Here is a 12,495-nt window from a genome sequence, read left to right as displayed (position 1 = left end):
GGCTCAAAGAAGGGACATTCAATTGTGTGACGAAGACCTTTGCTGCCCCCATCCCTTCACTTCGCATTCCACCATGCACGGCCCCCCGGCATCCCCTTTCCGTCAATAAAGGTTCGAATCAATAAATCAATATGAAGAGTATGAGCATTTAGTTGTCGGTTGGAATCTTCATTTTGTGGTTCTCGGCAATGGGAAAAGACCTTTACCCAGCTGTGCTGCAGAATTTCAATGCTAAATTTCTATCTGTATAGAACAGGGCTTTCACCTACGGAACTATGTGTGCGGTGCGAAGTCCCTGAAATAACCGAGCATTTTTTTCTCGCCCTACACCGCTTCTCGGCCAATAGACAGTCGGTTTTAAAATGAGCGTATGGAGAATTTGTGGTTGACTCTATCTGTTCAACTTATATTATCTATTGGAGCAACAAATTTAGGGCACGCAAAAACAGTTATATATAATTGCATTCAAGCATTTATTTCTGCTTCAGCTCTCTTGAATTGCTGAAGGGTCCTCATTATTGGGCGGTTGGGTTTTAATAATAACGAACTTTCACTTTACGGCCTCTGTATTTCCAGACAAACTAATATTTTGAGGGCCTGATGAATCACAGCAAGGTATTTAGCCCTGACCAATCTCTCCTTTTTGTACGTGCCAAAAACTTCGCGTGCACCATCAATATCCCAACACGACGACGCAAAACGACAAAAGGGCAGTCCAGCTTAGCTGCGAGGCCTATCGGGCAGGCATCCTCGATCCTCGATAGGCCTTTCTGTGGTCGCCCGGCCTTTCTTTCCTTGCCATCTTCCCGATGACCCTGACCGAATGCGTGGGCTACGGCCTCACGGGCTTCGGCCCCGCGATCTCCATGTTCGCGCTGACCATCGCGCCGTACCCGAACCGCGTCGTGGTGATGCTTGTGTCCGCCTTGGGTTGGCTTGTGTCGCTGGTTCTCTCGTCGGTGGCCTGGTTCCTGCTGTCTGCATTCGGTCTGCCCTTGGCCCCGGGCGTGGCGGTCTCCGTCCTCTTCCAAGAGGTAGCCCGCGTACTTGTCCTCAAAATGCTGCTCAACGTGGACCAGGTGCTGAACCTTTGCGGCGCCGCCGCAGCGGTTCACCACGGGCGTGCCATGGCCGCCCTGGCATACTCTTCGGGACTTGGCTTCGGCGTGGCCAGCGGGGCCGCCTCGCTGCTCAACGTGCTAGCCGAAGCCTCCAAACTCGGCGCTCCCCCTGGCCTCCATGGGGTTACGGACACGTAAGTGCATTAGGAACAGAGTTAGGATTCAGAGCGACAGGAGAGCGTTTCAGTGGATTTGTAGATAGATGCTGGCGCACAAGCGGATCGGACTGTGCACGAGCGGTTTCACCAAAATATGCACCGCAGCACATTTAGGAAGAAATTTAAATGACTGTCGTGAACACCGACAAGAATGCGTCTGCAGCGCACATCGATGTGGAGTATCGTGGGGAGCATTTGGCGCTTGCAATTGAATAGTGCCGCACAAACGGAACAAGGGCTAAGATATCCCATTTGACCTGTCTACTTTTGTCGCGAAATCCCAATGCTTGTTCAAGTCTGTGCTCTTTCTGTTTTTTTCTTGACCCACCCTATTTTTTATCTTGAAATTGACGCGAAACCGGTTGATTCATGATATAAAGTTTATTGCCCCATCAAATATCATGATACGCTAGAAAGCGTAAAAACCTTTGCGACACACACAATAGTGTTCTGCAGCAGCCCCGCAGCAGCCCCGAGAACCGCCATCGTTCCGGGGAGCCCCCGCTGAAGACCCCGAAGAATGGTTGGAGAAGCTGGAGCGCATCCGCATCTTCAACAGGTGGGACGACGAAGAAACTTTCCGGCATGTCTTCTTTTACTTAGAAGATGCTGCTCCTACTTGGTTCGAGAACCATGAGAGCTCTTTGACCGACTGGACTCAATTCAAAAGGGAGTTCCTTAAGACTTTCACTACCGTGGTGAGAAAAGAGCAAGCTGCGCTTTTGCTTGAAACTCGAACGCAGCACCCCAACGAAGGAGTCGTGATTTTCGTTGAGGACATGAAGCGACTTTTTCGTCGTGCGGACCCTGAAATGACCGAGGAAAAGAAGCTCAGGTTTCTAATGCGAGGAGTGAAGCAAGAGCTTTTTGCTTGTCTAGTCCGTAACCCTCCGAAGACAGTGGCGGAATTCGCGTCTGAGGCGGCCGCGATGGAGAAGACGCTAGAAATTCGAACGAGGCAGTACGACCGCCCTGTCAACGCGCTGTTCTCGGAGACCATCGGTGCCGCAAATGGAAGCTCCGATACATTGCGAGAGACCATCCGAGCAGTGGTCAGGGAGGAGCTTCGGAAGCTTTTTCCAACGACGCCGCAATCTCAAGTGGCTTCCCTGACCGACGTAATCCGAGAAGAAGTCCAAAACGCACTGGGAACTTCTACGCCATCGGAAGCACCCCGCGAACCACAAGCCATGACCTACTCCTCGGCTGTTCGTCAACCCCGCCCTGCTCCAACCCGTCGTCAAGAGGCCGAGCCATACCGCCGTCCAATGCCGCCCGCCCGACGCCTTGTAGACCAATACCAGACGCCAAGGAAGACCGACGTGTGGCGAACGCCCGATAATCGCCCGCTGTGCTACCACTGCGGAGAGGCCGACCACATCTACCGTCGCTGTCCCTACAAGAGGCTCGGACTACGTGGTTTCTCCGTCGACGCCCCACGCCCCCGATACGGCCAGCGCCCTGCTGAGATCGAAGAATACCTCTCCAACACCAACCGAGGACCAGCCCGCTTCAACCGTTCACCGTCGCCCTACCCGTATCAGTCACCGAACCGCCGCAGCACTGCTGACTTCTCACGTGGAAGGTCCCCCAGCCCACGCGGGGGAAACTAAAAGCAGCAACTTCGGGAGGTAAAGTTGCACAACGGCGGAAAAATGAAAACCCTCCAACGACGCAGCGACTCGCTGAAGACCATCATTCACGGCATGCCCTCAACCCGACGACCCGACCTAGCCCTAACGAGACTCCTGAACACGACGACAGCTACACGGCGCGACGCGTACCCGACCTGACCGAGACGTCCGTTGAGAAGACGACGACAACGACGATGCACAGTGCCCGACCGTCAACACGTACAAGCAGAGATACGACGCCCCGACGAACCCGGAACTCGAGGAAGACTGCATCTGACGTCAAGGTGTCCATCGACGGCTTTGACGTAGTCGCCCTCGTAGACACGGGAGCTGACTATTCGGTAATGAGCGGACCATTTGCGTCTAAACTGAAGAAAGTTATGACCAGATGGGACGGTCCGCACATACGCACAGCAGGAGGCCACCTCGTGACGCCAAGTGGAACGTGCACATCGCGCGTCACCATAGACGGCACAACGTACCCTGCGGCGTTCGTCATTCTGCCTAACTGCTCCCGCGACGTAATTCTTGGAATGGACTTTTTGATGGACAACGGTGCAATAATCGATCTGCAGACCAAGTCAATAACTTTTTCCTCCAATCACTCCATGACGCCGGAACCGAACCCCGAACGACGTGCTGCTGTAAGGATTGCCGATGATCATGTCGCCCTGCCACCCCGCGCAAGCTTGATGGTCGCAGTCTACTGTGAAGATGCTGCTCCTGACGTCGACGCTATCGTAGACACCGATCAAAGGGTGCTTCTCAACCGTGGTGTGTCGGTCGCAAGAGGCATTGCGCGCTTCAAGGAACACCAATCCCACATTTTGGTTACGAATTTCACCGAGGAGTACCAGCATTTAAACAAGGGCGCGGCAATTGCATTCCTCGAAGAAGCGCAAGAAGCAAGTGACGTGATCGCGGTCGCCGACTTTGAACGCACACCCGTAGAAACCTTCAAGCTCCCGCAGCCTTTCGACGTGAATCCGGCGCTACCGCAAGAACAACGGAACAAGTTATTGGCTTTGCTGCGTCGCTATAGCGAATGTTTTTCGTCGAGCGCTAAACTACGTCAGACCCCTCTAGCGAAGCACCGAATAATAACCGAAGATGGAGCCCGACCCACCCGACAGTCACCGTACCGCGTCTCTTCACACGAACGGGAAGCCATCCGGACTCAAGTCGACGACATGCTCAGCGACGACATTATACAGCCCTCGAAAAGCCCATGGGCTGCGCCCGTCGTACTCGTAAAGAAAAAAGACGGCACATTAAGGTTTTGTGTTGACTACCGGCGACTGAACAAAATCACGAAAAAGGTCGTGTACCCCCTCCCCCGAATCGACGACGCCCTCGACCACCTCTGCCACGCGAAGTACTTCTCATCGATGGACCTGAAGACCGGCTACTGGCAAATTGAAGTGGACGAGAGAGACCGAGAGAAGACTGCATTTATAACCCCAGACGGCCTATACGAGTTCAAGGTGATGCCGTTTGGGCTGTGCACAGCACCAGCGACGTTTCAAAGAGTCATGGACACTGTGCTAGCTGGCCTTAAAGGAGTACTGACACGAAATTTCAAAGCTTAGATAACTATGTCAAACGCTTCCTTTTTATCAGGAGATATCTCCCAGCAAGTTTCAACAGCAACCGTTCAGCGAAACATATTTAAAATCCATTTTAATCTTCGCCCGCACGAGAAAGCCCAGAGCGGGCCGCCGTGACATCATCTGCTACGTGCCCCAAACTGCCGACGTCGGGGCTCCCGTGACGAAGCCGACGCGCCGGCTGTGGTTGGCGCGCGCAGCTCGGGCGTGTGTACACGTCATGGTTTTGGGACTGACGTCATGCTGCCCGGGCCTGTGGGGACGGCGAAGACCTCGGCCGGTCTGGGCGCCCGCGTGCGCTCGCTCGCGCGCGCTTCCAGAGAGGCAGCGATACGGCAAGAATGGTGACGCCATGTCATACATACTGTCATGGCGGCCGCTCGGCGTTTTTTTGTCGAAACCGAAACTGGCACGAATAAACGACGCCGTAAATTAATGTTTACGCTGCGCTCGACCGCCTTATCTGTCATTCTATGATTAGTGGGCTGGTAGGCACGCATAGCAGCGAAAAAAACGTAACATAAAAATTTCGTGTCAGTACTCCTTTAAGTGGCACACCTGCCTCGTATACCTCGACGACGTAGTGGTATTCGCCCGGACTTTCGACGAACACCTTGCAAGGTTGGAGTCTGTACTCGAGGCCATTTGTACGTCGGGGTTGACGCTGAAGCCTGAAAAGTGCCGTTTCGCATACGGGGAACTCAAGTTCTTGGGTCACGTCGTCAACGCCGCGGGAGTCCTACCTGACCCGGCAAAAACTTCAGCCATTGCGAACTTCCCAAGGCCAAAAGACAAGAAGGGCGTGCGAAGATTTCTCGGGCTGTGCGCATACTACCGGCGCTTCGTCGCAAACTTCGCACGCATTGCAGAGCCACTCACGCGCTTGACGAAAGATAGCACCCCGTTCAGCTGGGAAAACGACCAAGAAGAAGCATTCTGCGAGCTGCAAAAACGCGTGCAAAGACCGCCCGTGCTCGCTCATTTCGACGAAAATGCCGAAACGGAAATGCACACGGATGCCAGTGATATAGGCTTGGGTGCCGTCCTTGTCCAAAAGCAAAGCGGCTGCGAAAAGGTAATCGCCTATGCCAGCCGTGGTCTGTCGGAGGAGGAGAAAAACTATTCTGCCTCTGAGAAAGAGTGCCTGGCTATTATATGAGCGATTTCAAAATTTCGCCCATACGTGTATGGAAGGCCATTCAAGGTTGTAACAGACCACCATGCGCTGTGTTGGCTCGCCAATTTGAAGGACCCCTCTGGCCGTCTTGGGCGGTGGAGCTTGCGCCTGCAGGAGTTCGACGTTACAGTCGTTTATAAATCCGGCAGGAAACACTCCGACGCCGACTGCCTGTCCCGCGCCCCCGTCGACCCACCACCACAAGACGCTGACGAAGACAGCGCGTTCTTCGGGATCGTGACGGAGAGCGACCTAGCCGCCCAGCAGCGTGCCGACCCCGACTTACGCGTCATAATCGAGTACCTCGAGGGATGCAACGTTGCCGTTCCTAGGACTTTCAAACGCAGCTTTCCAGCATTCAGCCTGAGAAACTCCGTCCTCGTGAAGAAGAATTTCAGCCCCACAACAAGAGCGAATAACCTTCTCGTCATCCCCGCGGACCTTCGTGACGAAATTTTGGAAGCATGCCACGACGACCCGTCTTCCGGACATCTCGGCACAGCGCGCACTATTGGAAAAATCAAGGCGAGGTACTACTGGCCCGGCCTTACCTCTGACGTCACCCACTACGTCCGGAGCTGCCGTGACTGCCAGCGACGAAAAACGCCGCCGACAAGACCCGCCGGACTTCTGCAACCGATCGCCGTCCCATCGAGGCCATTTCAACAGATTGGAATGGACCTTTTAGGCCCGTTTCCTACGTCACGATCACAGAACAAGTGGATTGTCGTAGCGACAGACTACATGACGCGCTACGCAGAGACCGCCGCTCTTCCGAGGGGGACTGCACAAGAAGTGTCAAAGTTCTTTATAAGCCAAGTTGTGCTGCGACATGGAGCCCCGGAAGTCCTAATCACCGACCGCGGAACGGCATTTACTGCGGAGCTGATGCAAGGAGTATTACGCTACAGCAACACGGATCACCGAAGAACGACGGCGTACCACCCCCAAACGAACGGACTTACAGAACGTCTGAACAAGACAATCGCAGATATGCTCTCAATGTACGTTGACGTTGAACATAAGACTTGGGACGAAGTGCTCCCGTATGTCACGTTTGCGTACAACACGGCTATCCAGGAGACGACGCAGCTGACGCCGTTCGAGCTTGTCTACGGCAGAAGGCCAACTACGATGCTCGACGCCATGCTTCCGCACGTAGAAGACGACGACCTTAACGCCGACGTCCACGGATATCTTCAACGTGCGGAGGAGGCCCGCCAGCTCGCTCGAGTTCGTATAACGGACCAGCAGCTGGCGGATGCGGGCCACTACAACCTCCGACGCCGAGACGCCGAGTACCAACCAGACGATCGTGTGTGGGTTTGGACTCCCATCCGACGACGCGGACTCAGTGAGAAGCTCCTGCGACGGTATTTCGGACCCTACTAGATTCTACGACGTGTTGGCCAACTTACCTACGAGGTGATCCCCGATGTTGATTCCGGAACATCACGACGACGCACGCGGCCCGAAGTCGTTCACGTGGTTCGCTTAAAACCTTTCTACGGACGATAACGAATTTTATTTTTATTTTCGGACTGTCGCTTATGTTAGCATCGGGTCGATGCACTCTTAGAGGGGGGGTAATGCCGCGAACCATACATTGGGTTTGTTTATTTGTGTTTTGCTTTTACCGCCCGGCTGCGCCGGTCTGTGTTATCTCTGCGCCAAGGGAAGCGCGTGTTCCATTCTTTCTTTCTGTGCCGCATGTGTTATCTGTCGTGATAGGGAGAGCATTCCGATCTAACGTGAACAGCCCAGAATAATCTTCTTGGATCTACTATGTTCTCGATGTGAATCGACGTTTCGAGAAACACGCGCGCCGAAAGATAAAAAGCCTGCAGTGCGGACGCCGGGGCATTCGATTCGACGACACTCGCCTGTGAAAGTCACTTTGTTGACCGCTGCTTCGCCGCCTCTGTATTCTTTTGAGTTGTTAGGGGAGCACAAGTTCGCTCCAATAAACGTGTTTCTCATTCAAGACAACTGCATCGTTCTTGTCTTCGCGACAATATGATGAATACACGTGTGCCGGAGCGTCCAATCGAATTATTCAATCCAAATTCATCAATTGTTACATACTGGGGGTAACTGCACTAAAGTTATAAACATGCAGGTTAGTTCTAACCCCAAGCACTTATGATTTGCTTAAGTGGTAACAATACTGATTCGTTGTATGAACGCTATTTTTCATAAATACGGCAATACACTGCATTATCTACACCAGGTAAGGTTTCTCTATGCGCAATTATTACAGAAAAGACAGCAATTCTTGCAAAATGATTGTGCAGCTGGAATTTCTACGCCATGTGGCACGCTGGCTTAGCTAATACGTACTATTTTGGAGGTAAACACATTGCTACTTCGGGACAACCAACATGAGAATAGATTTATAAGGGCTGATAGCGTAAGACCCAACCACATGGCCACTCAGCATGGTGCCTCACATATTTGAAGAAACGTTAAAGGATTCGTGCTTTAGGTCTCGGTCTCTCGGCACTGAAGTTTAATGCTAAATTTCCTCATAGATGTTCACGAGGTTGTCACCGGCGTTACGTCTAAACACGTGTCCGTTCAAATATTGGTTGAGGAAGACCCTTCCAATAGCATTTAAACTACTCGTGTTTTTCACTTTCCCCTTACTCCCCCAACCACAGTGTGGCGGACAACTTCTTCCTGGTGTCAGCGCTGACGACATCTGCGCTGGTGGTGCTTCACACCGTGTGGAGCGTGGTCAGCTTGGAGGCTCTGCGCATGCGCGGGTCATTCCCGCTGCTCTGCTTCGCCCCGGCCGTGCACCTGATCGCCTCGTGGACCACGCTGTTCTACTCGGGTGGAGAGCAGAGCTACCCCTTCTACGTACTCCTGGCGCTGCTTCTGATTTCCGCCATGGTTGCCTTCTCGCTTCTCAACGGCCGCCTAAGACCGTTGTGGCCGGTTCTGGGGCTCGCCCTGACCGGAGTCAGAAGGCCGAACTTTGAAGCTGCGTTATTCCAGTACCAGCCACAGAGGGATGTGGAATGAACCGCCGCTAGCCGTCCTGCACTCAATGACTAACGTGGTTGCTGTTGTAAACTACGCTTGCCGATCCACCCCAGAGCCGGCTTAATTTGAAATCCACAGCTTCTCACTTTGAAGAAGATTGCGATGCAGTATTTTTGTGTCTGCATTCGAAAAAGTCTGCTTTTTATGTGCCCTTTTCTTCAATTTTACGTTCTCCTGAAAACATGAGATAAACAAAATTTGCCGGTGAGGAAAATGTGTCTTTAGCATCAATGCTCGTTTGCGCGGCAGCTGAATTATATATTTCAAGCAGTAGCCAATGAATCATTGAACTCTTTATAAGGCGTAGGATTTTCATTGTTAGTGCTCCATCAACAGAGCATCCTTGCGTGAACCAACGTCCTTGAGGCTGCACTTTTCAAGTCCGAAGCGTGGGGATTGTGATAGTAATTGAGGTCTAGCACCATACGCTTGGGCCTCGTAGCCCTTTGGCTCATTCTTTCTGTGGTATTTAAATTTTACATTCGTATCATCACTGCTACACTCGTATATTATAACAATATTACAGTATATGATATATTACAATACAGGGGCTATTTGCTGAAAATTTTAGCGGTCAATTTCTTCGCCTGGCAACACTGGAAACGGCCACAGACATGGCCGATGCGCCGAGGCATGCGCCGAGGACACGGCGCGGCGTGGGCCACTGCGTCCGCACGCCGAAGAAAAAAAAAAACACCGGCTGGCGTCATCTGCTCTCACATTGAACTCGAGGGAATACTGTGCGTTCGGTGAGGCGCGAAACAGTCATGTGTTTCACAGTCGTGCTTAGCATGGACAAGTACCGCATCCCGCGAAGCCCGACGTAACGAGTGACGGCGCACCCCGGCCGGGCCAGAGCGGCGGCGCCCGCTGTGTTGATACGGCCTTCGCAGCGGTGGCGGCGGCGGCGGCGGCGAGAACAATGCAGCCACGTCTTGACGTAAAAGTTCCGCCACCAACGCGCCCACGCCGCTGCTCTAGCCCGGCCGTGGGCGCACTCACACGGTTGCATGGAGGAGACGAGGGCTGCCTGATCTGCGGGCCGTGAGCACAACATCGCCTAGCAACAGACGCTTGGCCACAGATATGGCGGCGCACACTTGGTTGCCTGCATGCATTCCGCGCCATTGAATACCGGCTATAGTATATATTACAGTATTATTACATTCGTATCATCACTACTAGCGCATTTTAAATTTGTTCTTACAATCTTGTGATGCGTCGTATGCAAGTAGGCGTATTCTATCAAACTCTATCACTATCTTTTCAAAATGTGTATTTCAAGAATGGGGTTAAATAAAAAATATTCATTACACACACTCGTTTCTTCGGCTCCTCGGCTCTGGGGTCATGATTGTTCGGCGGTTCAGTTCAGTGGGAAAAAAAACAAAAAAGGGGGTGGGGGGAGGGGGAGGTGAGGTGCATTTTCATTCTCACAGCAATAAAACAATCACTTCGTGCACGACAAAGTTCAACCATGTTTTTTTTTTTTTTCGAGATTGGCTCGGTACGAATATTAAGCCTGTCCAGCAAGGAGTGTTTTCTGCAAAGATGCAACGATGCTAAATGGTTTTGGAAACAGAACTGTCTCTGTGATAAATAGTATGGGACGGTATAGGGCAGATTTTTGCATTGATGGTGTCCTAGCAAAGTACCCACCCGTCCTCGTGGTCCCTGGTGGAGCCCGATTGGTGGATTTGTTTGTTCGGAGGACAATCACTTGGTGGACATATATGACGTATGAAAGAGTAGCACAAATGTCACTTCAGTTCATCTAGATGCCTATATCCCGTCATTTCTTGCTATCAAACTCGATTCATATTTGAGGAGTGGAGCTTCGAGATAGACACATTCATTTCTCTTGTTCACTGTTCAGATACTTGCGCATGTAGTAAGTCCCTTCCAAGAGCTGCGAAGCATACATTTATTTGTGCTCCTAGTTTATTTCTCACATTTCCGCTCTCGAAACGTGTTTCACCTCAAGTTCCATTTGTTCAAACATGCCTTGCTTGTATTTCTGTTAAGCTCCGTGGAGTTATCCCAGTGTCCACTGGTGAACGAAAAACAATTTTAAGTGCGAATGCACTTTATAAGCGACCCTGAATTCCGGCGACTGCCGTCCGTCCACATAGCAACAGCTGCGGGTGCGCGCGCTCCTCGTCTTCCTTGGCAACGGGGGGAGATGGGCGCGCGCTGCCTGGCCGCTGACATGGCACATACCCACGTGGGGGATTGGCCAGGAATCTCCTCGTCTTCCTTGGCAACGGGGGGAGATGGGCGCGCGCTGCCTGGCCGCTGACATGGCACATACCCACGTGGGGGATTTGCCAGGAATCGGGCGTGAGAAGGGCTAATGCACCCGCTTAAAGGAGTACTGACACGAAATTTCAAAGCTGAGATCCGCTCTAGCAATCAAGTACAACGACAACACAAATAGGTGTCTGTGCATGGCACATACCCACGTGGGGGATTGGCCAGGAATCGGGCGTGAGAAGGGCTAATGCACCCGCTTAAAGGAGTACTGACACGAAATTTCAAAGCTGAGATCCGCTTTAGCAATCAAGTACAACAACACAAATAGGTGTGTGTGAATAAATGCATCTTTCTTTCTTTGTAGTTGTGTGTGTGTGTGTGATCTCTCTTTCGCGAACATTACCGAACCGCGCAAATTCAACTCGTGCATTCGCACTTTCACATTCTTCCCCTCGGGGAAACGCGGGGAAATTTTTTCTTTCAAAAATCCTTCCCTTCGGCGGCGGAACTTCTTCCGCGCTCTTACCGCAATTTTAAGTGAGTATTTATCAAAGTATACCGGGCTCTCTGTGATTTCTACAGATGCACCTCAAAATTGCGAGAAAGGTGGAATGGGTATTTTTTTGCAATCTCTAGATTGGAGTTATTCGCTACGAATTCCAGGCTACCGACAGATTTTTATGGCAGAAGTTTTAGCAATAGCTCTCGTTCTATATAGCGCATTGCCATATGCTTCGAAAATCATCATATTATCTGATATGATGTGAGTTCTATCGGCACTAACTTCCCTTTCCGACTATGTATGCATTGTACCGCACATTACTTTTATTTATTCCAAGGCACGTGAAGGGAGTACGTTTGTCATGGGCCCCTGGCAATACGGACATCAGCAGCAACAAATTAGCGGACAGTCTAGCTGATCTCCCTATCACAGCTCCCCTTCAATACGGCGTACCTAATCGAACTCTTTTTGCATCTTCAAGATTAGGAAGATATTGGCGTCTAGACAATACTCCTCCAGATGCACTCTTATTAAATGAAAAGTACGAATCATTGAAGTTCAGGTAGAATGTGCGTATTTGTGGTTCGCGGCAATGCTAGGTGTCAGGATTCTGAGGTTAAATTTCTATCGGTTTAGAATAGGACTTTCCACTACGGAACCATGTGTGCGGTGTCATTTCCCGGAAGCAATGGAATTTTCTTTTCTCGCCTCCGGTCGCCGCTTCTATGTAGCTATACAGATGCGTTTGAAGGGGCCAAGTGAGCGTATAGCGTTGACCTTGTCGGTTCCACTTATATTATCTAGTGGGGCAACAAAGTTGGGGTACGCAAAAATGGATTTATATATAATGGCATTCGAGATTACCTTTCTGCTGCAGGACGCTTGAATTCCGGAAACATAAAATTAACGAGTAATTAAGGTTTTAATTATAGCGAACTTTTAGTTCACAGCCTTTTTTTTCTGGAGAGAAATTGGTATTATAAAGTCTTATCGAA

General features: G+C 51.3%; 1 protein-coding gene across 1 annotated transcript; it reads left to right on the top strand.

Annotated features, from left to right (window-relative positions):
• The first annotated feature begins 809 nt into the window (after nt 1–809).
• Nucleotides 810–8,724, top strand: LOC144168389 (gamma-secretase subunit Aph-1-like). Its single transcript, XM_077697388.1, has 2 exons — nt 810–1,255; nt 8,358–8,724. The coding sequence occupies exons 1-2, from the start codon at nt 810–812 to the stop codon at nt 8,722–8,724; spliced, it is 813 nt and encodes a 270-aa protein (XP_077553514.1).
• The last annotated feature ends 3,771 nt before the right edge of the window (nt 8,725–12,495 follow it).

Source organism: Haemaphysalis longicornis, unplaced genomic scaffold, assembly GCF_048455015.1.
Source record: "Haemaphysalis longicornis isolate Haplotype H1 unplaced genomic scaffold, Haemaphysalis longicornis Haplotype H1 scaffold_2, whole genome shotgun sequence".
Lineage (NCBI taxonomy): Eukaryota > Metazoa > Arthropoda > Arachnida > Ixodida > Ixodidae > Haemaphysalis > Haemaphysalis longicornis.
This window is presented reverse-complemented; position numbering and strand designations above follow the sequence as displayed.

Bases quoted from the DNA above. Each gene is read 5' to 3' on its own strand.
- LOC144168389 (XM_077697388.1), top strand. From the start codon at position 810: ATGACCCTGACCGAATGCGTGGGCTACGGCCTCACGGGCTTCGGCCCC. The intron at 1,256-8,357 runs GTAAGTGCATTA...CCCCAACCACAG, and splicing joins CTCCATGGGGTTACGGACAC to TGTGGCGGACAACTTCTTCC.